This window comes from Primulina eburnea, chromosome 14 (genome assembly GCF_022965805.1).
Source record: "Primulina eburnea isolate SZY01 chromosome 14, ASM2296580v1, whole genome shotgun sequence".
Classification (NCBI taxonomy): domain Eukaryota; kingdom Viridiplantae; phylum Streptophyta; class Magnoliopsida; order Lamiales; family Gesneriaceae; genus Primulina; species Primulina eburnea.
In genome coordinates this window covers 30,179,733-30,207,612 of record NC_133114.1, presented here as the reverse complement: position 1 = coordinate 30,207,612, position 27,880 = coordinate 30,179,733, and the positions used below count along the sequence as shown (strand labels likewise).

The 27,880-nt window shown below is 34.4% G+C and overlaps 5 protein-coding genes across 7 annotated transcripts; 2 read left to right on the top strand and 3 right to left on the bottom strand.

Annotated features, from left to right (window-relative positions):
* Positions 1–6: 6 nt before the first annotated feature.
* On the bottom strand, positions 7–2,738 carry LOC140813189 (transcription elongation factor 1 homolog). The gene is made up of 5 exons (XM_073171658.1): positions 2,636–2,738; positions 1,643–1,783; positions 715–785; positions 520–541; positions 7–428 (listed from the first exon to the last, which is right to left on the bottom strand). Exons 2-5 carry the CDS (start codon positions 1,753–1,755, stop codon positions 368–370), a joined length of 267 nt encoding a protein of 88 aa, XP_073027759.1. The 5' UTR covers positions 1,756–1,783; positions 2,636–2,738; the 3' UTR covers positions 7–367.
* Positions 2,739–6,016: 3,278 nt separating this feature from the next.
* LOC140813065 (serine/threonine-protein kinase-like protein At1g28390) lies at positions 6,017–7,831 on the top strand. Its single transcript, XM_073171483.1, has one exon. The coding sequence runs from the start codon at positions 6,292–6,294 to the stop codon at positions 7,714–7,716; it is 1,425 nt and encodes a 474-aa protein (XP_073027584.1). The 5' UTR covers positions 6,017–6,291; the 3' UTR covers positions 7,717–7,831.
* Positions 7,832–8,417: 586 nt separating this feature from the next.
* On the bottom strand, positions 8,418–12,018 carry LOC140812550 (uncharacterized). The gene is made up of 9 exons (XM_073170846.1): positions 11,886–12,018; positions 11,711–11,783; positions 11,482–11,560; positions 10,560–10,644; positions 10,121–10,229; positions 9,717–9,805; positions 9,564–9,628; positions 9,405–9,483; positions 8,418–8,836 (listed from the first exon to the last, which is right to left on the bottom strand). Exons 1-9 carry the CDS (start codon positions 12,009–12,011, stop codon positions 8,696–8,698), a joined length of 846 nt encoding a protein of 281 aa, XP_073026947.1. The 5' UTR covers positions 12,012–12,018; the 3' UTR covers positions 8,418–8,695.
* A 3,499-nt stretch (positions 12,019–15,517) lies between these two features.
* LOC140812462 (probable E3 ubiquitin-protein ligase ZFP1) lies at positions 15,518–20,200 on the top strand. 3 transcript variants are annotated; one of them, XM_073170729.1, is made up of 7 exons: positions 15,518–15,669; positions 15,920–15,958; positions 17,576–18,433; positions 18,543–18,946; positions 19,084–19,182; positions 19,285–19,449; positions 19,778–20,200. In XM_073170729.1, the coding sequence occupies exons 3-7, from the start codon at positions 17,590–17,592 to the stop codon at positions 19,922–19,924; spliced, it is 1,659 nt and encodes a 552-aa protein (XP_073026830.1). In that variant the 5' UTR covers positions 15,518–15,669; positions 15,920–15,958; positions 17,576–17,589; the 3' UTR covers positions 19,925–20,200. The 3 variants fall into 3 exon arrangements, with proteins under 3 accessions (XP_073026830.1, XP_073026829.1, XP_073026831.1); XM_073170728.1 differs by having other exon boundaries at positions 15,920–15,997; XM_073170730.1 differs by lacking the exon at positions 15,920–15,958 and having other exon boundaries at positions 15,533–15,669.
* A 1,224-nt stretch (positions 20,201–21,424) lies between these two features.
* LOC140812777 (glutamate receptor 2.8-like) lies at positions 21,425–25,032 on the bottom strand. The gene is given in 6 exon segments (XM_073171133.1): positions 21,425–21,979; positions 22,298–22,695; positions 22,816–23,128; positions 23,209–23,977; positions 23,980–24,454; positions 24,522–25,032. Coding segments are annotated over 6 exon segments (2,649 nt in total). The 5' UTR covers positions 24,829–25,032; the 3' UTR covers positions 21,425–21,592.
* Positions 25,033–27,880: the final 2,848 nt, after the last annotated feature.

Below are 27,880 nucleotides of genomic sequence, written 5' to 3'. Positions count from 1 at the left end.
AAAACAAACCACATCAAACGCTTTCAAGTGCGAATTTCCCACCAAATAAATCTTTGGTTGCCGCAGGCTGATATCCGACAATGGGCACAAATTTGAATCAACCAGGATTCAACAACTATTATTTAGCACCATCAAGAGCCATTAACATTAGTAGATCAACCCACGTTAAAAGTATTATGTTACACACTCAAACAAGTCGTCACAGCAAAGGAATCGTACTAGTTTTGCAAACATACAAATACATAGTTGTTAAAAGATACAACTACTCGGACTGTTATCTATAAAAAGAGCTCTGTGAATGGTATGGCAAGCCAGTCTCAGTCTCAGTGTTAAAAGCAATTTCTGGATCTGTAAACTCCGATATCCTCTAAGCATCTTCATCCTCAAGGTTATTGACACGTTCGCACTCATCAATCCACTCACTATATCTGTTGTGAGAGAATTTTGTGCCTTCAAATGCGGAAAGAGGAAAATAAACTACATATGGGATTACAAGAAAATTATTCATATGTTACTTACATGTCTATCGGTTCTGTCAAAGCTGCAAACAATTTAAAGCATAAAGTTAGCTCGAATCTTGGATATAATGGTTGGAGGACGGGGTGTTATAACCAAACAAACATAAAACTAATTGATGGAAAAGTTTAGAATTTCCTCAACTATTGATGTGCTGAGCAAATTCATTTTCTTAGCAAGAGGTAATAAATTGCATGCCTGTTACGGTGGTGCTAAAGCTCTCTTGGCAAATCCGGCATGAGGCCTCACCAATCAAGTTCTTCATATCACTGACGCGTAAAACAATGGTACATCATCACGAATTATGCATAAGAGGAGCAAAATAAAAGAGAAGTAAGATAAATTAAAGTAAAAAAACTAAAAATGTGAAATGTACAACATTTTAACTCATTCACAGCACTGCACTCACACTGGTATGGGGACCAATACAATTTACCTCCTTCATTCAGGCATATATAATCCATACAACGAACAGACTATTTTCACCACCTCAAGTCCTTAGTCAAACTGTAATTGATTTCATAAAACAAACCTTAAATAGCCAAATTAAAATGGAGATTGTTTCTGTGCAATTACCACATTGCTTCTGTGTTTTAAGGAGCATGCATACAAGGTCGAAAGTCAAATCTTACTATCCATCAATCAAACAACACTTGCATACGAGAGTCACAAATTTTCTCTAACTAGTTGTAGATGTTCCACATCGGCTAGATTAAGTATCCGGGAGTTATATATATGGACTTGGACCGTCATCGCCCCTTGAGCTATCTTTTGGACTGGAGTTAGGCCGAAGTCCTAATCTTAACTTGGTATTAGAGTCATGTTCACTGTTATGTGTAGAACTGACCTATAGATCACTCAATAATTTGTTGTAAACTTTCGACTTCAGTTGTTCATTTCTGAACATAAAGAGTGTGTATTAGATGTTTCACGTCAGCTGAATTAAGTCTTTGAAAGTTATATTTATGGACTTAGAAAGTTATCCTCCCTTGAGCGTGGAGAGGAAATAGGCCAAAGTTCTAATCTTAAAACAAGTCATTACTCAAAACGAACTAAAAATCCACATTCATAATCGGAATAACGAGCCTGGTCAGTGAAATGGAGAGATAATTTATAAACCACTTACATGCGGCAGTCAACACTTGTGCCATGATTGCAGAAGGGACAGCTGAAAACAGTGTCAAGTTTGTCCATTCTCTTCTTAGGCGGTGGCTTCGCCGTGGACTTCCTTTTACCCATGTTTCAGATAAAGTATGCTCCTTTCAAACTAATCATTGACGAAAAAGTATCAGCATCACTTGGGTCAAGTACACAAGCATACAAGAACAGGGTATAAAATACGGGTTTCAATATATATTTCAGTGTAGTAGGTTAAGAGAACTTCAAACAATTTTTTGAGGATATGTAAAATTTCGTGTTCAATTTGGAAAAAATAGTGGTAATTCATGTATACTAGTTTTTCATTTTTTCTGTAGCTAACAATGACTTGAAACAAAATATACCAATCACGGAGACGAAAACATCCCATATCAATCACTGTTAACGGGAAAAAAAAAACCTCACTGTTTTAGTACAAATTATTAATAGATGGGCATTCCAAAAATTTTCATAAGATGATCATAAAGCAAAAAATACGTTAACTGTCCAATATAAGATGATCCAGCAACCAGAAGATAATAAGAGCACATACAGCAACAACTTCTCTCAAACATTCGAACTTAAATGCTTTAATTATAAGACATAAACTTATGAATGCACGATAAAAGTTTGCATCCAACAATCTGCAGCCTGATCAACGAAACAGAAACAGAAATTTAATTGACCAGATTTGGCAACCCTAAATCATTTATCAAACTGACTCAAATCCAAAGGCGGAAGATTTCTGGGCAATGCTCGATGTCGTACATCCATGGAAGAAACTAAAAGCTCAAATTAGATCAAAGAAACCCTAGATTCAAAACAAAAATAGAAGCAAGCCCTAGCGATCTATAACAATTAAGATTAACACATAATAAACACACGCAAAGCCGAAAACTAAAGCACACAGAAACTTTAACGGTGATTATCCATAAAGAAAAACACAGAGAACGCTGAAAGGAGAAGGGATCAAGAAAATCGCCTTTGAATATCTTGTCCTCAGTTCCTCGATGATTTCGAGAGCTACAAAAGGGCTGTTTTGGTTTGTACGTAGTGTATCTGTTCATTACATGGAGAGTTATTTTTTTTAAAAAAAATTTGACCAAATCTATTTCTCCAAATATCTCTATAAAAAAATCGCCTTTGAATATCTTGTCTTGGAATATAATTTTACGCCCCAAAAAAAGAATATGATTTTTTTAAAAATATATATATATAGGACCTTATGATAAAAAATAACAACTCATCATACATTTAGTTGGAATTGGTACTTCAAAATTTTAGTTGGAATTGGTACTTTAAAATATATATATATATATAGTTGTGATTGGTCATTTTTCATTTATCTACAACCATAGTATTGTAGGCAATGTTTGAAAGTGAGACGAGACAATGAAATATATTTGATTAAAGAATGAATAAATGTATATATGGATACTCAAATCCTCGTATAATTTGAGTCAAATATTGTATTAAGAATCGATGTAAAATAATTAATATTTTTTATGGAGTAGGTTTCTTGTGAGACAATATCACGAATTTTTATCTGTGAGACGAGTCAACCCTACCGATATTCACAATAAAAAATAATATTCTTAGCATAAAAATTAATATTTTGCATGGATGACCCAAATAAGATATATGCCTCACAAAATACGATCCGTGAGACCGTGTAATACAAATTTTTATTTTTTTCATGTGATCATTTCTCATACAAGTACAAAATAACCCATCCTTCATTTTGTCTCTGGTATGACTTTGGTTAAATCAAATCTGCTTGCAACTAAAACTAATTATCATTATACAAAGAACTAATAATCTTTTTTTGGATAAAGTTGATTAAAAATCACACACACACACACACACACACACACACACACACATATATATATATATATATATATATATATATATATATATATATATATATATATATATATGCATTGGTTGGATGTTGAGCAATAATGAGGCAAATAAATACACAACGGATTTGATGCTTTAAGTTTTGACGGAATTGCAAATTGCATTCTTTATCTTTCTTCATCTTCGACACATTTAATCAGTTATCTACAAAATAATACATTTCTTTTTTCATATGAGTGTGACCAATAAATTTAATCATTTATTATCTTTCCAACCAAAAAAATTAATTCCAATTAAATTAAATATAAAACACACACACACACACACAATTAGATTGTTTCGAAAAAGTATGAGCGATAAGTTGCATACTGACAAATGTCATTGTGTGTTTCTTTCAGATAAACTAACACTCAAAATATTAGTTAAAGTTCTTTTGTATTTCAGTGGTCACGTACCATTTTAGTTAGCCTAAGAATGAAATGAAACTTAGAATTTTTCCAAAAAAAATATTTTGAAAATAATAAATATGTGAATGATTTTTATACACAATAAACCTGTTTTAATTGATTTCAAACGCCTTTTCTCTTACACTGCTGAGCAAACAACACACATGGGCTTCGTCAAATGCCTAAGAAACCGGATATAGTTCATCATTATTCATAAATATCTAAGGTGAAACAAAGCTTCAAATCGTATTGAGAAAATACAACTACAAACGTATTCCATAAATATAAAAAATAAATGGTGACTCTTAGGATATCCAGGACGGTGAAATAGATGAACTTTTTATCAATAGTTATGAGTCTGATTATCCATACTGACATATTATCGGATGAGTCTATTACATGTGATTTGCTCAATGTGATTCACCTGAATACTGTAATTTACAGACTATTACATTATATCACAGATTTAATTCCGAATAAGCTAAAAACAATCATAAAAAATGACAATTGTTTTTCCCTTTTCGAATAATTAATTAGATTATAATGAATCATTAAGCCATTTGTTTAGCCCGAGGGACATCAAATATATCAAATAATTACACAAGTCTCGTGTTCTAGACCCCGCAACTCCCACTCCAATTGTCATTCCCATGGATCCCACCAACGTTTAGCTTTCACCAGATATTTTTTCTTTTAGGTATGGGAAATAAGGGGGAAAAATCACAATCTCGTTGTTCCAATTTTAGGAGATATTGAAATGAAGGGGCAAAAAACAGAGAAAAAAGTGGATTGATGCAAGTAGATGAAGGCAAAAACTTATGTGAGATGGTCTTACGAGTCATATTTGTGAGACGGATCTTTTATTTGCGTCATCCATAAAAGTGTATTATTTTTTATGCTAAGAGTATTACTTTTTATTGTGAATATGAGTACGGTTGACCCGTCTCACAGATTAAGATCCGTGAGACGGTCTCACATGAGACACACTCGTAGATGAAATAGACTCGAAAGGAATTATGCATTACAAAAGGGGTAAGCGCAAAATTGACTGAACACAGAATTTTCTTTCGAGAGTGTTTGTACATCAACATATATAGTGACAATTCAGGTACAATACTAGCTCGCCGCCAATAAAATATTAGGACCTCTAGGGGATATTATTCTATCTATTTATTTTATAAAGAATCCAACGTAATTGTGTGTATTATACATTTTCAGAAATTTTAAAAAATAACAAATAATCAATTATGATTTATTTTGGATTAATTATTTGTTATGCATGTCCTATATATCCATAAATGTCTCAATCATGGCAGATGGTTCGCAACTGCGCGCTTATGATAGATCACATTTATGATGAAACTTAGATTGCCGACAATTTTTTTATTGTAAACATTAATTGGAACTTTCTTACACAGGGTAACTTTTTTTTTGATGAAGTAAATACTCTTCTCTGTTATATTTTATTGTGTATTAAGCAAACTCTTGATTAATACACTAACATACAAACCAAATTTGTCAGATAAACCATGCTATATAAGCTTTGTGTAACAGTTCGTTCAAGAAAATATTGATAAGAGAATCGAACTCATGATTATTGATCAAGCGTTCATCGATTCCATCAACTCAGATAAGTTTCGAAATAGTATAACTATTTATTTCTTTAACAATTGAGTTGGGTGATGATGAACCAATAGTGCTTCAATATGCCAAGATCATGACACTAACTACACCTAAAATTTGATCAATGAGCAAACAATTACAATCACATTGAAAGTTGAAACAAAAGAAAACTCAGTTCTATACTTCTATTAAGAGAACTTCTCTCGTAATGATTTCGATCGGCCTCGACTCAAAATTGGACTCGAGCTGGGACTCGGAGAATTAATTAAAAGAACTAAACATATAAAAATAATTTATGCACAGAAAAACCTAGCAAGGTAACCTAATTTATCCCAAAATGAAAAAGGAAAAAGAAATTGACGGAGAAAGATACCCATGGTCCAAGACGGAGGTGGCATGTTGACCCCATCCCGCCTGCACGCCATCGAATGCAAGAAAAAAAAAAAAACCATTAAAGAACACCCCAACCCCTCAACTCCCAATTAAAATTGGAGGCATAATTTTCAATTGATTCACAGTACTCACAGGTCTAATTTGGAGGAAACACAAGGCTGTAAAAAGATCACCACCTCCCTGGCTTCCCACCACTTTAATTCTCTTTACGATTCCCACCTTCTTTTTCAACTATGGCTTTTGCCTTTATTCCTTTTCAATGCCATTTTACTATAATACTACGCTTAGTCCATACACTTTGTGAAATTCCTAAATGGGTTACCTTTCATGCAACTTGGAGTCCGCTATCGCCACCTGCGATTCGTATAACTGGGAATTGTTGAGTAAAAAGCCCATCAAGAATCATTGTAGAAGGCCTTTCAAGATTGTTGAATTTGATTTTTCAGTTCTCAGCTCTGCCACCAATGGCTTCTCCGCCGGGAATTTACTTGGGAAAGGCAGCCATGGAGCCGTGTATAAAGCGCAAATCCATCAGATAAAAGCTGTCGCGGCAGTCAAAAGGACGAAACAAACGCACAACTCCCTCGCTGGAAATGGTGGTAGTACCACTGATGCAGAGCTGGAGATTCTGTCTAGAATTTATCACCCCCGGCTGGTGAACTTGCTTGGATTTGCTATTGATCCGAATCAACGTAAACTGATCGTAGTAGAGTACATGCCGAATGGGTCCTTGTACGATTTGCTCCACCGGTCGGGTAAACCCCCGGGTTGGGTTAAGAGAACCCGCTTTGCTTTGCAGGTTGCAAGGGCGGTTCAGTTTCTGCACGCATCAAATCCGCCGATCATTCACAGGGATATCAAATCGTCCAACATTTTGATAGACTCGAGCTTCAGTTCCCGGCTCAGCGACTTCGGTCTGTCTCTGAGAGGACATATGGAGGACGTTAAGGTGAAATGCACGCCCCCGGCGGGGACGTTGGGATACCTAGACCCGGAATATCTCGCCCCTGGCGATCTAAGCACCAAGTCGGACGTATTCAGCTTCGGGATATTAATGCTGGAGATCATCACCGGCAGGAATGCAATCGACGTGAATTACAGTCCTCCGTCGGTGGTCGATTGGGCTGTTCCGGCGATAAAAATAGGTGACTTCACTGGCATTTGTGACCTAAGAATCGGGCCTCCGCGAAACTGGGAAGCTCTCAGACGGATAGCCGTGTTGGCGGCTAGGTGCGTGAGGTCCACAGCGGCGAAGCGGCCAGGAATGGCAGAGGTGGTGGAATGTTTAAAGATTGTACACCAGAAAATGAAGGCACGTGCTCCAATTTGTATTAATCTGGGGAGTAGCGTAGGGGAGGATTCTCGTGCAGTCAAATATGAGCCGTTGGATGAGAGCGTGGAGATGGCCAGGAACAGTAGAACAGGGAGCAGGAGGAACGGGAAAGTATCCAGTGTTTCGACTGCAGAACTCAGGCATTACGCGATTGGTGGCAGAATCGGAAGGTCAAAGTCAATTGGAACAGCTAATGAGATTAAATTTCTACCGCCCGATGAAAGTAATGATCACATAATGAGGAGGAGGGAGGGATTGAGTGTCAAGATCCCCACGGTGAGGTTGAGTAAGTCAAGGTCAGTGGGGATTTTGCAGGGGAAGAAGTTGGCCAGAAACAATGGGGCAGCAGATAAACAAGTTAGAAGAAATTTGAAATCTAACTTATTGGTTGATTTACAAGAATAGATAGATATATTTAAAATTTCATGGTTCGATAATAACTGATATCATCATTCAAAAAGCTTGTTGAAAAGTTTGGTTCTTGATGCAAACTAATTTTTTATATTGTTATCTTGTGAAATGATCTAGTTTCAACAATTCGATTTCAATGCTATTATGTTTTTGAAGTAGAATTGGCTTCGATTGGCTCTATTTTTCAATAGTCTAAATCTCGTATATGAACAAAAGCTGATATGTGTGCATGACTTATTAACTTTTTAAAAAAAAGTTGCATGGCTATGCTTAGAAAGTTTCATACTAACTTAATGTGTTAAAAGAGAAAAATTTGAATTAAAAACAGCATGTAAGGATGGGCCTGCGGTTAACCACAAATTTATTACATCGGGCACTGGATACACCTCGCAAAAACGATAGGCAACAATAAATTTAACCATATTGGGCCCTAAAGTTGATGCTTATAGTTCCATATATCGAGCAAAATTGAACTCAAATTTATATTAGGTAAAAGTGCTTCAACGGAGTTATAATCTTTAGGAAAGATGTGCAGTCATTCGTCTCTTGCAATCAAGGCATCATAAAAGACAAGCGCACATGATTCACGGGTCGATGGTTTTAACCAAGACAAGCTACCCAATCTTGAAAGAAAAAATATACCGAAATGGACAAAATGAAGAGGATTATGCACATGAAAATTTTCTAAAATTGGCAAGTCCCGACGGAAGGTAAACCAAAAGCAATACAAAGTTTTTGCCTATTCTCACTTCTTGGTGTAAATGAACAATTCAAAGCCCGCGGGTTGATAATAATTACTGAAAAAACACTAACCACATAAATTGGGTAAAGAAGTCGGGAACTCCCAACCAGTTGGTTTCGGCATCATGTTTGAGAACTTTAGCAACATGCTTATTGCAGCCAATGGTTCGAAGAAGCTTCTGGAAACACAATACTAGGTTACAACATAAAGCTTTCGAAGAAGCTAGGGAGTTCAACTTTCTAGAGTTTTCAGTTTCTTTTTATATTTCCGTTTTTTCTTTTTTTCCTTGAGCCGACAGAAATCCTTGACGCTCCTTTCCCATTGTTTACGGTGATTTTGATAAAGTAACATAGCAGCCCTTGCATCTTCTACCTACAAGTGAGTCAGTGTATATATGACAAAAACGATTAAGATGCATCGAATAATATTAACTTGTCTGTTTTTTCATACATATTAAGAATATCACTGGGAAAAAAAAAACCAATGGTCTGTTAAAAAATTGTTGGAAGCAGCTAACATATTTAATGATAGGGATATATTTAAAAGAGAGAATGATTGCTACTAAATAATAAGACACTTCATGTATGGAGGGATTTACTTATTTGAAGCATATCTAACAAGCTGGTCAAATGAAATTTCTCAGACTTGTTTCAATGATTTTTCAAATTCAAGAAGAAACCAGTAAGGTGCACTTGGGCAGCTGGGATAGTATCTCCATTTCTATAAACTGAGTCAGCAAAAACTTTCCATGGCTTGGCCGCCAAGAAAAGGTGGACCATACTATCAGGCTCCAGAATAATACAACTTGATTGATCGATAAACTAAACTTGCATTCGAGTCAATTTAGCTGAACAGTGAGTATAAACAATTCCACAAAAATTTTCTAATTTCTAGTATGACAAATATCAGCATAAAATATTTAAGAGAGGAAAAAACTCACAGGGCAATGCTCGCCATTTTGAATGTCAACACCAATAAACTGCATCGCTAGATTCTTCAGGGAGCGACTCCGTCCTTCCCTAACTCATCGAACAAATTTTAATGCGGGCAGCAATAGAAAAGATACTCAGTGGTAGTCGATAGGTTAGTAAAGATGTACTTTAGAAAGGGTGCATATTCTGATGTATCTCGTATATCCTTCTTCGGATGACTTAACAGCAACGCCTACATACAAAATTCGATCCACACTTAGAACAAAAATTTTTAGAACAGACAAATGTATTCTGCAACTTTCATATTTATAAACACCAACTTTGAGATCATTGCGCAATGCATGCCCAACAAGGATCCTTCCCTTGATCAACTCTGCGACCTTCTTCTGAACGACAATGAAATTCTTCGCTGGAAGTGGAAAAAAAATGGTAAAATAATACACATTGAAGCGAAAAATATCAGAACGTAGCAGAACAAGAAAGTAAAAGAAAAACAGAAAGAGGGCCATAAACAAAACAAGATTAAAATCAATAAGCTCTAAAAGACCATAATATGTTAAGCAATGAACTGGAGGATAAAAGATTAAATTTTTAAATCTTCAGCATGGCCTCATAATTCCCATTAACCATTGACGTATCACGCATGAAAACTCAAAAGGTACGATGAATAAAAGACACATGTGGGAAGTATACAAGCAAAAACAGCAAGATTGACAGCCCCAACCTTTCCTCAAGTCATGTGGTCGTATTCCACTGATTTGCGTGCGGAAGTCAACTACATAATCCACTGGGCGAACATACTCATCACATACAACATTTCCCCATTTGTTTACCTACAATACACAGATGCAGATTTAAAAACTAAATAAGTAAATGTAAGAACTACTACTGCCATTCATGCAACTTAGAAGGGAATGCCGAACCCCTAAACCCTTATAAGTCACAATGGTTTTTTCTGTTTTTGTTGCTTGGTTTTGATGTTAGTTCGGATGAGTTGTTTATATTAGCAATGGTCTACGAAAATCTAAAACAATTGCTAAAACGAAAAATCTGCAGGTTTCGTAGTAACTTTTAGTTCACAACGCTTGCTAACAATGTTCCAAGATGTAGACATGTTATGTTACAACCGAATAACAAGCACAAAAAAGTGAAACTCGAAATACCACTGTGACCCGTCCTAGAGCACTCTTGTTCCCCGTCAGGCTGACACCAACCATTTCACAATCCATAGCCAACATATCTGTAAGACTGTCATATAGATAGTAAGCACGGAACAAAAGAACCAATCTTAAAGATGCATGAAACAATAAATATCAGGAGAAACCACGAGGAGAAAGTTCCTAAAGAAGCCAAGACTCTTTTCCTGAGCAAGCAGAAGAATCAGTAAGTCTTTGGCCTCGGGTTAATTTCAATGCTTGACCATAAATATAAAAGAATAAATCATGTTGCAGGTAAAAATAACATTAGACTATCACTTCCTCCTGCATCCCCACGATGCGACCACTTGCCGTCCTTAGCACCAAAAAATGAAAATATTAACCATTTTGTCACAGAAGCAGAACATCGAACAAACTCAGCATTTACGAACAAACAATAAAAACAATAATTGAATAATATTGGTTTACAACGGACAGACTATCTTACATGTCTGCATTGACTATACAAGTGATCGTATAGTTGTTATTTGCTAATAAGTTTGAAAGGTTTTCCCACCTAGAAGCTAGTCCATTGGATTGGACTATCTTATCCAGGTCGTCGAATCATTGCCGGTAACATGACACGTGTTTAAGTCAAAAAAATTCGATCATGTTCGAGTTCGACACAGACGATGTACTAATTGGTTTCCCTTGGTAATGCCATGGATTGGTGCAACCCCAAATGTATGAGTTTTAAAATGAATTTGATCGTGTCAAAACAATGCAATGGGCGTCATAAAGGGAGCCCTCTCTTGTTTCAAAAAGGCTTTTGGAATTTTCAATTACCAAAAATCATGTTGCATCAAATTCATTCGCCAACAAGAGAAAGCATACAATTACTATCTTTTTTAAACCAAGAGAAGCAAATTTAATAAATGAAGGTAACAACCTGCAATCAGATGATGTAGGAATCAAAGGATTGGTCTTTGAAGCGTCAGATTCCTCATCCAACCTCTCCTTCCTTTTGCCTGTAAACCCCAAAAATTAGAGAACAGGTAGTTACCAAAGGCCATAAGTAATTAACTGTACCTCTCCTTTTACCTATAAACCCCAAAAGTTGGAGAACAGGTAGTGACCAAAGGCAAAAAATAATTAACTGTATGTCTACACAAACCTACCTAATGTGCTTCCCACAGGTATATTTTTCGTATTTCTGGTTAACTGAGTACTGGCGCCAGTGTTCTTCAACTTCTGCAAATCAAAATACGCGAAAAAAAAAATTAAAATGGAGCAAGAAAACAATAAATGCACAAATACATCAGTATAGAGATGATGAAAACAATGAATCATTACCTCAAGCAACTGAGCCCAATTAGGATTGAGATTTTTGCTAGGGTTTTTATGTTCGTAGACCATTTTCAATTGAAGTCCGTATTTTCCTTTAATCTGGAAGGGGGAAAGGCATAAGTAGTATGGCATAACTAGAATCGCGCTTTACGGACCATTGGGAATGCGATTTAGTAATATTTATTTATTATTTTAGAATGGATTTAGTAAGAATTTGATTATATTAAAATTGAGTACCTAAGTGGAAAGAGACAGGAGAGAGAAAATTGGCCTCGACTCAAACCCGACCAATAGTTTCACGAATTCCATTAATTACGCGAGAAAAGTTCCATTGACAGATGAGTTTTATTATACTAATATATACCACCTGTACGATCATTTATCGAGAAAATTTAAAATATTGATTTAAATATATTTGGAGATAAAGTGTCAATTATGTGTCGCGACATCTGCTAAGAAAAACTACTGACAGTTACACTTTATCATTTTATTTTGAGAGTTTCAATTGATAATTGATAGTGATACACACACATTCAGAGTCTCATGATTCATTAATCGGGGCATGAAGGCGATGTTCCAATTTTGAAGATTGTTTGATCAAGACAGAGTTGAAGATGATTGGTGATCTCCAAGTGAAGTATATATTATTCATAAAGACATCATTAGAAAATATAGAGTATTTATTTGAATAAGTCATTGTATGATGACAACAATATTGAAGTTTAGTAGATTCGGATAGACCTGATCCAGTTGATGTAGGTCGGTTGGATCAAACCACGTTAAAATTGTCAGTGTTCTTATTTTTGCTTCTAGTCTAACATTTAATAACTGGGCTAATTATGAAAACTAAGCAAGACAAGAAAAAACGAGTCAACGCCTACTATATAATTAAAAATAAGGAATAACTAATTTTAGTGTCGTAGCAATTTTTTGAAAAATCAAATTTTTTTTCTCAAATTACAAAAAATTCTATTTTATTTAATAAAAAAATCATAAAAACCTATTTATGTAAATGTGAATCTCATCTATATATATCATATCTTAATAAAATATCTTTTTATCTTTATCTGTATTTTTAGATTTAAATGATCATATATCATTCCTAACATAAAAAATTAGTATATAAAACCATTTTAAACTTTAAAATTTTAATATAATATATCTAAATTTTTTAAACAAAAATTATTTAATACAAAATTTTAATATGTAACCCGCGTACAAAGTGACACTAACATATATATATATATATATATATATATATATATATATATACTAGCCATCAAAGCACACTTATTACATACATAACGTAATATATGAATATTATGTATGATGTATATCATAATAATCTATTCACGCTTGAATAGATTATTCAAAATAAAACGACGACACGATCATTATCATTCTCTGCTTATATATACATATACAATACTTTTTATTTGTCATAAATGATCGTAATTTATATATATATATCTCTACACTAGATTAATGTTATTTGAAATGCATCACTCAAACACCTCCGCGCGCGCGCAAACTTAAGAGTTAAACCAGATGATCGTGTTTTACTTAATATACTGGATGAACATGTTAGAAACATAGATGTGCGTGTGTAACATGTGCTGCTGTGCATCGCTCATGTTGTGAAATAAAATCATAGGCATGCATATATGCATGGATATGTAGCATCAATCGGTGGTATGCACAAAAATCATTACGTATATATACTTCACATGATTCCCAAATAGCTGATCTAATTTAATATTTATTTGTTTCATGTCATGCAAAATATTTGAACCATATCTACTTATATTGATGCCACATCGCTGGATACGTGCATGATTTTCCCAGCCCCGGAAACAAAATAACTCTATTTATATAAAACAAATTCAAGAAATAATGAAGAATCTAGCATTGTAGACAAAACCCTTGTGCAACACTTTCATTTCGGTTAAAATTACACACAAAAATGCATCCATCGGCACCCCTCTTGTTCTCTATTTTCTTTTCGGTCTCTCTGTTTTCTGCAAAACCAGAAGATGCTGCAAATATTGGCGGTGTGATACCATCTCCAACCTCGAATTCTTGTAATAACTGTACCATATGTCAGTACCCGTGTCGCTCAGAGCCGCCGCCGCCATCTGGTTACCAGCCATCCGTTATTCCACCCCCGCCGCCCCTCGCAGTAGAGAACTGCCCCCCGGCCGCTCCTGTCCAGTGCTGCGGCGGCCAGTACTCGTATCCACCGCCGATGCCGTACTACAATCAACCGCCTGTACCTTACTACAACTACCCTTACAACAACTATTCGGGGTTGCCTGGACCTTCGGTGAAGCCATGTGATGCCGCTACGTGGCGTTATGCCGTTTTCTCGTGCTTGATTGTGTTACTTATCTTGTCACTTTGAAGGAAAGAAGAAGAGGTTACAGCCGCGCGTGCATGATTTCCTCATTATTGTAAATTTTAGTTTCCATTATTATTCGAAATATAAATAAATATATTTAGTGGTAAATAAAAACACATTCTGACATCAAATCTTTTGACTTAATCAGAAGGAAACTTGATATATAGGAAGATGAGTAGGTTTTTTGTGAAATAGATAATCTCAAATGAGTCAATTTTGTCGATATTCACAATAAAAAGTAATATTTTTTCATGGATAAGTTAAATAAGAGATCCGTCTCATACCCGTGAAACCGTCTTACACAAATTTTCGCCTAGAAAAATATATAAAATATTGTTGTCTTTAGGACAATTCCATAATTTATTTATTTCTCCACCAAGGTTCAGGCTGATCGATAGGATATTTAATATACAGTGCTTAATCATATTTATGTTATATATATAAAAAAATTTGTCCGTAATTGTATTGGTAGGATTTTGTAGAAGCTTCAGATTTTAAGGAAATAATGAATTCAAGTTTCCTAATGTTTAGCATTAAAAATCATATGTAATAAAAATTCATATGAGACAATCTCGCGATCAATTGTGTTAGACGAATATCTAATCTGCTCATATTTATAAAAAAATATTATTATTTTTTTAAAAACTGATTATTTTTTACTTCATATAAGAACCAAGATGGTTTAAATAATTATATAAAATAGAACAATAAAGAATCTTAGAGCAACAGAATGTTGAAGCTTGGATGACACGGAAAGCAATAATTTGGAGAATGCACGTAACATGAATAAAATCTTAGCCATGTGATACTTCTTCATTTTTCAAATAATTTTTTTAAATAAATATTTGGTTTTTATTGGAAAGGTAAACTATCATATTCGAGAATGTTTTTACAACCTCGTGAGTTAATTTTGTAAAAGTAATATTTTTATTTGAATTACTCATGAAAAATATTATTTTTATTGTAAATTAAACATTTTTTATCTGTCTCACAGATAAATTCATATATATATAGAGATTCAATACAATCAAGGGTATAGATGGTAATTCCTTGGACGGTCGTGGATATCAAAAAGATAATTGCAATGGCCACGTAACCACGAACAGTAAGTAGGTAAATATAAATAAATTTATAATTAATATAAATTATGATTTATGCTTGATTTTTTAAAATAAATTATGCTTAATTAAAAAAATAGATTATATGCTGGAGGAAAAAAAATACAAAAACAAAACATGAGAGCAATAGAAGAATATTAATTATATGTGATTTTCCATTAAAACTCTGTCTCTCTGTAAATTGCTGGGTGTCTCTTCTCTTTCTTTTGTTTCGTTCAGATCTCTTGGTTTTTCTCCGCTGGTTATCCTTCAATTGGAGTTGCTTTCAGATAACGTAATCAATTATCCATTGCGTAAACAACCATTTTTTTAACGATTTTTTTTTTTATAAAAATTTAATCTTTATAAATTTGTGAAAAGCATATTTTCACACATGCAATGCATACATTTGTTTCTCAAGGTCATATTCTTTGTGGGTTTTTCTTTGATTATGGTTTTATGATCATCTGTGACTTTTGATGCGTGTTTGAAGATTAGGGTTTTTGAGCCCATATGTTTTTTTTGAAAAAAAAAATTTCTTCCAGGAGTTGCAAGTTGGAATCTATTGCTGGTGACTATCAAAGGTGAAGACTGGTGAAGGATAGAACCTTTTAATGAAAAAGGTTTTCCCCCCTTTTTTTCCTAATTCTTGTTTTCCTTTTCCTTGTGTTTTTGAATCATATGATTGCTTGGGACCTCTTGATTATCTGTTGCAACTTACCGGGCTTCAACGCAACCAATTTATTCTTTTGGGCATTTGAGTTTTATTTTGCTACTTGATTGCTGGGGGACAAGATTAGAGAAACTTTGAATGAAATTTTAATTCAATAAATATTTGGGATAAATGGAAAATAAGTTCAGAATTATGTATCATCCCTTCTCGTTGATCTCAGGTTGAATTATCTATGTTCTGCTTTACACAAAAGTATTTGTTATTGAATGTAAGATGCACGATAAACGCATGTGTGTGTGTTGTGAAAGAACTGGAAATTAGTTGTACTTCGTGTTTTGAGTTAGGGAAAATGGTAAAAGTATTATTATACAGGCAGTTTATTTATCACAGACATATTTGGTTAGTCAAATTCATCATTGTGGGGGATAATTTAAACCGGTGTTTCTTATTCGGTACAATTATTTCGGTGTTCTGTTTCTAAAATCCAACAATCTGGAGTTTATAGGACCGGTTACTTTAGTTAATTTAATCCAACTGTTCGTTTTACTTACTTCAATATGAAGAGGGGGGTTCGGGTAACTGTCAAGTTTTTGTTTGACATTTTCTTTCCTTATAGGGCCTTTTGTTTCACTCGTAGATCTCCGTCCCCAATTTTTTAGATCTCATAATAATTGAGATGCTCATGACCATGTTCCCATTTGATTTCTATCAATAATTATCCATCTTGACCAAGCTTTATATGCTTTCTCGAGGCAGTTTTATATCAATGTGCAAATTATTAATTATGTTATAATCATCATGTAATAAAGTTTTTAAATATTAGAAGAAAAAGTTGCTAATTTGGTAATTCGTTCTTGAACCTGGATAGTAATTTCAGCTACTTATTAAATTAGTTTTGTACCTTTGTTGACTCCCAAATTGAACTGTTGCTTAGCTTTCACTTATAAACTAAGACATGTTTTATTATTTATTTGCATTTATCACCCTGCAACACAATCCGTAATTTGAATGGATCAATAGTAATTGCAACTTAAGTGATAACAACTTTTGTCAAGTGAAAATGCTGGAGTATGAAGAACTTAATTGAAGTCAGACAACTGACTCTTGGAAGAGAGGGCATTCCAGAATTAGAAATTATCATTTCACATTTAGGATGTATTTTTGAGTACTGGGAAAGAGAACTTTTCATGCTCGGTCTTCTGCTTCTCAAGGTCTTCCGCTTATCAAGATTGTGTTTTCTTCGAATCTATGTCCTCAAATAGTACATAGAATTTTTTTTTTGCCTTTCTTTTCAAGTAAATAGATCTATTGGATCCATATGTTAACTCTGATGTCAAACTTTGGGAGTCATCATAATGTTAAGGTTTTGTGATTCTTGTTTGCTTTGTTAATTCTAGTTTTTGTCGAGAGAAACCTACATGACATGATTTCTGAGTTGACTCTAAGACTTTTATTTGCCAATTTTTTTTGTTTCCCCGTGTTATTTTTAATTTGACTCATTATGATTTTTTATTGTGTTCTGTTGTAGGTGTTTTGGTCGAAATGGAGCACCGAAACACACAGTTCATTGGTCATATGATCGATTTGGAAATATATGCACAAGGTCATAACCATCAACATCCCAAACCTTGCATCTTTTATGGGAGTGTCGCAAATTATCCTCAGCAGAATATCCACCCTGTGGCTCCCTCTATTCGTAACAGGCCTAGTTTTAATCATCATCACCTGCCAGAACATCATGGCAGTACTTTCTATGGGATGCCACAATACGACAGGATCCATCCCCAACGTCCTGTCATAAATCTTGATTTATCTGTTTCCATGTCATCATCTGGCCGTTATAATCCTTACTTGGCGCCACCCCCAACCGGCATTAGAGATTTCCCTGTTCAAATAAACCATTGGACGTATGATCAGTTTTCTCCTTTGAGCTCTCAGAGAATTGTAGGTGTTCCTACAGACAGCTACGGCAGAAACATGTCATACATGGATGGTGTCGGAGGATCATTTAAGAGAAACAATGTTGAGGGGGCTCAAACAAATTACCAGTATAACAATGTTTTGGCAGACTCCAGTTCTTTTGTTACCCCTATGACTGCTAGACCGACTGAATCTGATGTTACTTCAACAGATGCCACTTCATTTGCGCCACCTGAATATGGTGGAAATGACCCGACATCCATAGTCGAAATTGGATCTCACCAAAGCTTGAGGAACATACCTGATTTTCAGGTGCATAATGCTGGTCACATGATCCAGGGAAATTATGCTGCTCCTTCTGTTCCATTCCCTGGAAATCCTTGGTTCGACATGCATTTTGGTGCAAACAATGGTGATATCTGCACATTTCCATGGGCGCGAGCTCCTGAGCTACCTTTTGTGCATGGTAAAGGTCTACATCTAAGATATAACCGGTTTCTTTTGTTGGTTGAATTGAATTTTTCTCTATTTTGACAATGTCTTCTCCTGTCTCTTATCTTTTCTTGGCATGTCAGCTAGCATAAATGGAGCTTGTGTTGAAACGGGGAATATGGGCTCTCAAGGCTATCAATTGACCAACGGTAACCAAGGTTCGAATGGTTTCCTACATCCCCCTCGACCTCCTATTCCTCAAATCCACTCCAATCCTCATCATCCAACCCCGCCGGTGCAAGGCATTAGAGGATACAACGTTAACTTTCCTTCACAAATGTCAGCCTCTTCACCCAGAAATTCAACCAATAATGCTTCAAATAATGGCATAAATCCTTTCCCAGACGTCGTAGACGCCAGGCCTACATTTCTAGCTCCGGTTCTACCCACAGGTGTTCGGTATTTACAGTCTCATCGAAGGGAAATCATACTCGGCTCTAATGCCAGACGCAACAGCCTTCCTCACCTGAGAGTTTTACCAGAAGAGGTAACGATTTTATCTCATCTCTATTTTATTCTCTTGTTTCGTCTGTATCTTGGTTTGGTGGTTTGAGGACTATGTGAGTAAGGGTTGTGAACACTCTTGCAACTGTTTGAATTGTTTTCCATGGGCTCTCATTGTAGGAAGTTTATATCTTAGAAGCTCCAGGTCATCAAGAAGCAGGAACTTTCATGGATCAGCATACAGATATGCGTTTGGACATAGATCACATGTCATATGAGGTAATCGTGGGACTATATTTGCTCCAATAATATACGCTACAAATGTGTGTATGTGGTCATGTTCTAGTTTAGCTGAGGATTAACAACAGAGATTTTTGTCAGGAGCTTCTTGCTTTGGGAGAACAAATAGGGAGTGTTGTCACAGGATTACATCAGGATTTCATCCGAAACAACTTGAAAACGAGAGCTTTTACCTCAGGGTGTTGTGTCAATCTTGAAGAGACACCATCCGTGGACGAGCCTGTCAATTTCTGTGTTATATGCCAGGTATTTCAATACATTGATTGGTTGATTGACACATACCCTTGGTTTTTTGCCATACCTCGAAGTTCTCTATGTGCGTGCTTACCATTTACAGATTAGTTATTCATGTGTTATTGATATGGAGTCTCGCTACATTGACCCATTTCTTTATTGTTCCTAAATTAAATTCTTGATGATTTCACGACCATCCAAATTGTCCGATGATATACTGACAAAAGTATTGGTTGAAGACGAATCAAGAAGTTATGATCAAGTATCTGCACCCGCTTTTTGATTCTTATTGTTTGGGATATCCCATGAAAGAAAACTTCATAATCGTACTTTTATGCAGACTGCTTACATGGATGGTGAAACCATTGGAATTCTTGACTGCGAACATGAATACCACCAAGAATGCATAGAGACATGGCTGCTGTTTAAGAACTCTTGCCCGATATGCAAATCCACAGCCTTGCACGAAAAGGAGAAGGATATGTAAATAGCACGGTATTTGGATGTATGAAAACTTTTGCTTTTGCCAAGGATTGGTCATCATCCATAGGAAACTTCTTTTCGTATACTCTATGTATATATTCGCACATAGACGACCAGGTCTTGAAACATTTATTGGGCCTTGTGTCTCTCTCAAAAACTGTACAGGCTCCTCATTGTTCATTCTGTCGTGCATGAATATTGTATCAATTTTTCATTGAATCTCTGTATGTACGATACGTACGTACATACGTGTATGCATCCAATGCCATTTAAACCCACAGGTTCATAGTCACCTATATGTGTACATTTGAATGTATTCATGTTTTCACCGGCAACCCGATTTTGTAATCATACAGAGCGCAGCAACATACCTTTTTCATCCCAGAAGCATCATCTTTGGATCCAACAATAACGGTATGCCCTTGGGGAAAGGCTGCAGCATCATCTCCAAGGCCAAGCGCCGCCATCCTATGGTCTATTTTTGCGGGAATTTGTATCAAAGCATTCTCAACAGTTGAGGACTCAGAGCAGATGTCTCCATGGAAAAACTAAATATATGACATGCAAGTTATCACTGTATGTGTGCATCTAATATATATAATTATAAAAATATAGCATGTGCGTAATTCTATAAAAAAATATTTTATTTCTTATAAAATATACATACATATAACTTAAAAAAATCTATATATACACACACACACACACACACACATATATATATATATATATATATATATATATATATATATATATATATATATATATATATGACAAAGTTACAGGTTAAAGTAATTAAGATATATGAAATTTGGCAAAAAAAACTTCAAAAAACTAAAGTTACAGGTTAAAGTAATTAAGATATATGAAATTTGGCAAAAAAAACTTCAAAAAACTTGTTCATAGTATAGGAGAAAAATAAAAATCACTAAAAATGATAGGTATATATAAACAATTAGTGACAATTTTTGAAAAAATCGTCGCTATTAAAATTGCGTGACTACTATACATGTCACAACATAACATAGTTAGGCTATCTTCTACCGGAATTACTAATCTCATCAGAACACCCATTATTTTATCTCATCACAATATTATTGAATCACGTGAGTTTCTCAATTAAAATATTGAGATAATGTATAAATGATTCCATGGCTAGAATTTCAGCAAAGAACATAAAAAAAAATCTCAATAAGACGTATGCTCGAGTCTCGACCGTTCATTTCAAGAATATAATAACTTTCCAAAGTCATTTCAATTTTCTTTAACACGTGTATTCTTTATGCCTTAATTTATTTCCGGAAATGCATCACCAACTAGCCAATAATGGAGACAGCCAGGACCCGTCATTACAAATAATATAGAATATAGAATTTAGAATTAAAAATTTACAAAAGATCTCAACTAAAAATACGACAAAGCTGATTTCCTTGTAAATTAACAAATAATTATTTGGTACTGTATATACATGATGCATTTGCATAAATACCTTATTTTATATAATTTATAATTTCTTCCAATTATTATAAACTAATATCTCTAAGTATGTAGTCAAGCTAAAAAAATATAAAAAAGATTTCACTATAAAAGAGTATTTTTTTTTAAAAAAAGAAGAAGATCGAGATAGAGTTACAAAACACACACACACACACGCACGATAAGATATATCTTCCTATGTTCCATCCATTTCTTGAGAATTTCTTGGACATTCAACATCGCGGACTTTTCTTGAGAATTTCCTCCTCCTTTCCATCCATTTCTTCACAACCATCAACATGAGCTTCCAAACCCCTTCATGACCAGCCATGGAGTCTTCAACTTGCCGTTCCGTGTGAAAATAGTACACTACAAGCGCAAGCGTTGATGTGCCTGCGGTTAATATGAACAACACGAAGAAGCTTTGAGGGCTCAGGCTTGCTGTTTCGTTGTCGGATTTAGTTTCCACACATTTCTCCGAGGCTAATAAGCTGTCCTCTAAATCCTTTAGCACCCCGGTTTCAAATGCATTCAGCAAGGCTTCGTTCATGTCTGGAAGTAGCATGGATCCTTTCGGAAATGCCTGGAATTTATGCATATGCTTGTTTAGGCTCGTCAATGTGTTTAAAATTTATATAATCTGAATATATAAATATGTGTCTGTGAAAGATGGTAAGAGCAATATCACACATAATTTGTTCAAAATGGATGGACCAATAAAGTAAATTGAGGAATAATCTAGGGGAAAAAGGGTGAGGGAAGGTTCGACACTGCCCTACATGATCTGACTATTGATTTTAAAGAAATTAGTTGACTCGATGTATATGTATATAAATCTGATCTTTTCATGAGGACAATGTCCCACAAGGTAAGATGAAATCGGTGAGCAATTAACACTTACAAATCCATATCCCCCAACTTGGTAAGTAGGACCAGCAATAACAAAACTTTTGCAATACTTGGCCACGAAGAGTTTGGCCACCGGGATTTCAAGAAAGGCGGCTGCAATCTCACCACTCCGTAAAGCATCAGCATAGGCCTCAGTTGAAGTGAAGTTTTTGATGTTTCCATGTTTGAAATTCAGCGCTTCCACCAAATATCTATTCACGAAAGATCTCATCGAGCATCCCACATTCGCGTTTTCGCTCTTTAATTTCTCGATATTGTCTAGCACTGGTTTGAGATGTTGCACTGTTAGCATGCTCGTAAGACTTGCCGTATAGCTTTGAGTGATTATTAGAGCTACAAATAACCACACGACGGTCGCCATTTTTGACAAGTTGCTATGTAACTTATCACCTATGAATTGAAGGCAAGATTTCAATCCGGCCGGCCACGTTGTTTCTTAACTAAATTGCGTCATAAATCTTAAGGAAAGTTCAAATGTTTAGACTGATATTTTAAATGAGAAGTGGTAACCTTGTAATGGGAACACGGTGGCGAAAGCCAACCAGAATAGAGTTCCCATCCGATGAAGAAACGTCTGCCTTCGTAGTTCAGAACAGTAATTTTTCTCAATGGTCCATATGACGAATCCATTGTAAATATTTATGGACAGTGTTAGAAGCCACATGGCCTTTGTAAAGGGCTTCATGAACAACCATGCTCGGCTGAAATGGGATTGAACTGGGACTACCATCACCACTCCCGACTCCGTGTGAGCATGAGTGAATTCTACATAATCGTATCGACTTGATATTATCGCAATGTCACCAACAACTGCATCGAATTTCTGCTCAAGAATTCATGTTAGTTTTTTAGTAAGCGTCACAAATTTGACAACAAAAACTAGAAACGCTCTCTCTCACGTACCTTTAACTCTACTTGTTTCACCAGATCAGTGTATGTTCCATCGAAGACAATGAACTCGTAAGGCAATGGATATTTCAAATTCTTTGCTGTTCTATCGAAGACTTGAAGTGAAAATCCAGAGAATATTCTCATGCCTGTGGAGGGATCGTATTCGATATTGACAAATTTGTTTGTAAGAGATCCATTGGGCACGCCTATTCTCATCGGATTCGATATTGTTGGAAGATCCCACCCTCTTGGAGTAGTCCAAGGCCCTCCGGGCCAAAAAACATGTCCCAAAATTTCCATAGAGGAGTTGTAGCCAGTTGTGTTATCAGCATCTGGAGAGAAGCCTAATTGGTCGGACCAGTACCCCAGTTCCCGATAACTCCTCCCAATCACGTTGACGATCTGAAACCGAATTATGGGAGCTAATTTTCTTTCTACAAACAGAATTTTTCCACTCAATCCGAGAAAATCAGTTTTTTGAATATTTTCAAGAATTTGAGAGCCATTGTAGCTTCCTTTGTTCATTGCTGATCCCACTGTTCTTGTAACATCATAAGCCTGTAGGGCCAAGATTCCAGGCTCAAAATTCTTCTCCTCAGGATACTTCTTTCGAAAAACTTCGGTAAATCGCTCGTGAAAATTGTGAAAATCCTGTGTCATTTCGGAGAAATACCTCCTCACTCCCACCACACCTTGCATGCTTGAGATGACAGAAGCATTCATCGAATGGACTAAGCTTGATGTCGAATCGGTGATGATCCAAACGTAACCACTCTCCATCATCATCATCTCTTTAGCTTTTTAAACAGGCGTTCGGCCAGTGCTAGATTAGCATGAACTAAAAACACCCTGCATTGCCCTTTCTTCAGATTTTCGAGCTCGACCCGTAGAGTTCCAAGCGGGGCAAAAGAAGGAAGAGGTACAAGGCTGCTGAATTGGACGTCAGACTCTTGCAAAGCTCCGTACAGATCATTGAGGATGCCATCGGCGGCAGATTTCGTATCCTCGTATATGATGCCAACCCGTCGCCAACCCCATGAGTGAATTATGGCCGCCGCCGCCGTCATCTGCTTGGTGGTGCTGGGAGAGGCTTGGATAAAGAAGGACCAATGCTCGATGGCCCACGGCGGCACAGAATCTGAGAATGAAAGAATTGGAACATTAAATTGTTCGCTAATCTTTGCAACGGCATATGATTCCTCCCATGAATTCGGTCCCAGAATAGCTTGCGCATGGTTCTTTTTCACAAGGTGTCTCGCTGCATAAATCTTGAAAATATCAAACCTCGATTTTTACAATGATAAACAAGAAATCAGCTCGTTTACCTGCTTGAGCAGCCTGCATTGGATCGCCACCCGAGCATTTTACTCGTAAAGTAAACCTTTCTTCTTTCTGCTTGTATAAATCTTCGATGGCCATTTCCATGGCTACTATCTCTTCCTTACCAACACGGGTACTGCAATCCACAATGGCGCCAAGCATGACCGTAGGCGCGGCCCCACAAGACAGTTGTGTTCTTACTGCAGAATTTATGCATGCTTCTTGCTCCGCCAAAATCTTTGCAAAAATAAGAAGGAATGATGCCAAAAAACCGAGCATCACGATATTAGCAACCGGTGTCCAATCACGCATCTAGCTAATAATTATATCAAAATTTCTTCTTTTGGGCTTCAAGAATTCTGTTGAAGATGGCGGGTTTTATATATAAACGGGATTTACTTATTCTTCAAGCTATTTCGGGAATTTCGTGGAAAAAGAAGATTGACAGTGATCACAATTCATTAAGACTAACTACTTTAAGCAAGAACCCCCTCACTCTTAGGTTTCACTTTCCTAAATTAATAAAATTTACAAATTTATCAAGGCTTTATTGCATCACGCAGGTCAATAAATTCAATTCTTTTGGGGGTATTTTTGGGCTATATTTACAAAATGTATGGCTCGGTTGTAGTACGCTAATATCTAGTTACGTTAAAGTCTCCGAACCGAGAAGACTCGGGGAAGCTTCTCAAAAACATACGTAATAGAGTTAACCAGGAAGGAAGCACCATGTGTTTGTCGTATCGCAAAGTATATAAAAAGATTCCAAACTCTACATTTTGACTAGGCCAAATTAAAATATAGTGGCTCGTCCAGGTGGTTTGTAGGCTGGGGAAGCTTCTCAAAAATAAAGTTAAAACTATTGTATTTTTAGTTATACTAGTAGCAAAGCACGTGCAACGAACTTAAGTATATATACATTATTAATATTGATACTAAATTTGCAAATATATGTAGACACATAATTTTTTTCACAAATTATTCAATATAAAATATTATTTATAGTTTATCTACCATTTTAAACAACCATGATTTAGTTTCTTCATTCTTTTCTTGTATAATTTTCGAATCTTCACTATATTTTTCATCTTTTTATTTTATTTTTTCTATTTTTTTTTTCGAATAAATTCAGCAATCATATCATCATATCAAATTTTCATGTATTTTTTTCATCGTCACATTTGATTTTGATTAATCTCTTTAATACTTGCGTGTATTTTATATAGTCTTCTAATCTTGTTTATTTGGGTCATCACCCTTTGGTTTAACTTCATTTTATTTTTCTTGCTTTTTAAAGTCTCATCCGGTTTTACCACATATGATATATATTATATCTATTTTGCATCATACACATGGTTCGATCGATGATCCAGCAAAGACAATTATTTATTACACTTCAACAATCTCAATCTCAATAATTACACTTCTTGCAATATATAAGAATCGATCTTAATGACTTTGTCTCTGATATATCTAAAAGTTATAATCACTAATCGGTGGTAACTTTGCAACGTTAACTAAAATCTTTCAGAACCGTAAATCAACTCAAACGTCACATTTCAATTATTCTATCTTGTATGAACAGTTATTATACCTAACAAATCCGATGTGTATGTTATTTTACATTCCAGAAATCATTTCTTTAAATCAAATATATTCCCACGAATCAAATAATTTCATCGAACACAAAGTACTTTTAATTAATAATAATACTTTAAGCATATATATTAATTGTTGGGTGACAACGGCCTTATGCCCTCGCCTATGTGCTCCATTAAGTTGCAATCATAGTAAAAATACACAATGAATTAATAAATATAATTTAATTAACTTAGTAAGTGAGTAATATTAAATAAGTAATAACAATTTTGTTAGTTTGAACAATGAAAAATTGTTTTTATTTATATAAATTCATCGTATATAATGATGAATTAATTAATATATAGAAAAGAAGAAAAATTATTTTTTTATGTATATAGTTTCATCATATACAATGAAAAATTAATTAATATTATATATATATATATATATATATATATATATATATATATATATATTTATATATATATGACGATGATGATTTTATAGTAGAATAATGCTAATACAATCATAATTTATATTGTGTTTAGAATGCAATTGAAAATTGGATAACAAAATATATAAAAATGAAAAATTTAATTTTAAAATTATTATTATGTAAAATATTATAATAACACATAATGAATCATAAGTGAAATCAATAAATTATCAATCTAATATTTATTTAATTATTACTTAAATCAATTTATTGGAATTTGTCATTATTTAACATTTTTTATCATCTACGTAAAAATATCAAGACTTTAATAAAAAAAATTGATATTAACTAATAAAAATAATTTAAATACATAAAAAATTCTTAAGTTCCTGAAAAAATTATTTTTAATAATCTAATATACTTGTTATAGTCTAAAAAAGTTGGAAACATATATAGAGTGGAAAGTTTACAAAATTTATTAGTTATATCTGAAATATTAAAATTTACTATACATATAATATTTTTAGCAATGTTAAAATAAACAATAAGCACAAAAACACACGCAATCTTAGTTCATATTTAAAAATCAACTTGTTATAATATGTAAAATAAAATAAAAAGATAAATCAACAATATAAGATAAGATAAGATAGAAACATTAAATATTCATTAGCTTAACTACGAAGAAATCCACCCACTTTAGTAACTAATTTTAGTATAAAAATAATTAGTAAATTAATAAATTTAATATGCATTAATGTTGAAAGTCATTTAAGATTGATAATGAATTACAAAAAAAAAACCGTTAAAATTTATTTTGCTAACTTAAATAAACAAGAGTATATTAGAAAATTCACAATTAGAAGTCATATATTTACATGTATGTTAAATATTTTTACTTCTCTACCAGCTTTCGTACCATATTTTTCATTTATGAGAAAAATGATTAAAGTCATATAAAAAAAATAACTGACGAATATTAAAATTTGACAAAATAGATAATCAAATTGCGAAGAATTAAATATATAAGGCAATAAATAAACATTCCCAATAAAATTTGATGTGATATGGGAAGATCAAAAATTTATTTAAATTATAATTAGATATAAATTGTACATATAATAGATAATTATCTTGAGCAATAGGAAAAAAAAATTATGAAGAATCCAAAAAATATAAATTGGATTTACATACATCTAATAAGAAAAAATATTTTGTTTTAGTTCGGTATATTGGCGCATATAAAATAGCAGACAGTACAAATTTAGCAATATTTTTTCCACAAATCTGTTATAGGAAAATGTATAATGTGCAACTTCGAGTTGTCAATTATATATTTTATTGAAA

Bases quoted from the DNA above. Each gene is read 5' to 3' on its own strand.
- LOC140813065 (XM_073171483.1), top strand. From the start codon at position 6,292: ATGGGTTACCTTTCATGCAACTTGGAGTCCGCTATCGCCACCTGCGAT.
- LOC140812550 (XM_073170846.1), bottom strand. From the start codon at position 12,011: ATGCCATACTACTTATGCCTTTCCCCCTTCCAGATTAAAGGAAAATAC. The intron at 10,230-10,559 runs GTATTTCGAGTT...TGTGTATTGTAG, and splicing joins CTCTAGGACGGGTCACAGTG to GTAAACAAATGGGGAAATGT. The intron at 9,484-9,563 runs GTACATCTTTAC...TCGATGAGTTAG, and splicing joins GAATATGCACCCTTTCTAAA to GGAAGGACGGAGTCGCTCCC.
- LOC140812462 (XM_073170729.1), top strand. From the start codon at position 17,590: ATGGAGCACCGAAACACACAGTTCATTGGTCATATGATCGATTTGGAA. The intron at 18,434-18,542 runs GTAAAGGTCTAC...TTGGCATGTCAG, and splicing joins TGAGCTACCTTTTGTGCATG to CTAGCATAAATGGAGCTTGT. The intron at 18,947-19,083 runs GTAACGATTTTA...CTCTCATTGTAG, and splicing joins TGAGAGTTTTACCAGAAGAG to GAAGTTTATATCTTAGAAGC.
- LOC140813189 (XM_073171658.1), bottom strand. From the start codon at position 1,755: ATGGGTAAAAGGAAGTCCACGGCGAAGCCACCGCCTAAGAAGAGAATG. The intron at 786-1,642 runs GTAAGTGGTTTA...TTTACGCGTCAG, and splicing joins ACAAGTGTTGACTGCCGCAT to TGATATGAAGAACTTGATTG. The intron at 542-714 runs GCATGCAATTTA...AATTGTTTGCAG, and splicing joins CTTTAGCACCACCGTAACAG to CTTTGACAGAACCGATAGAC.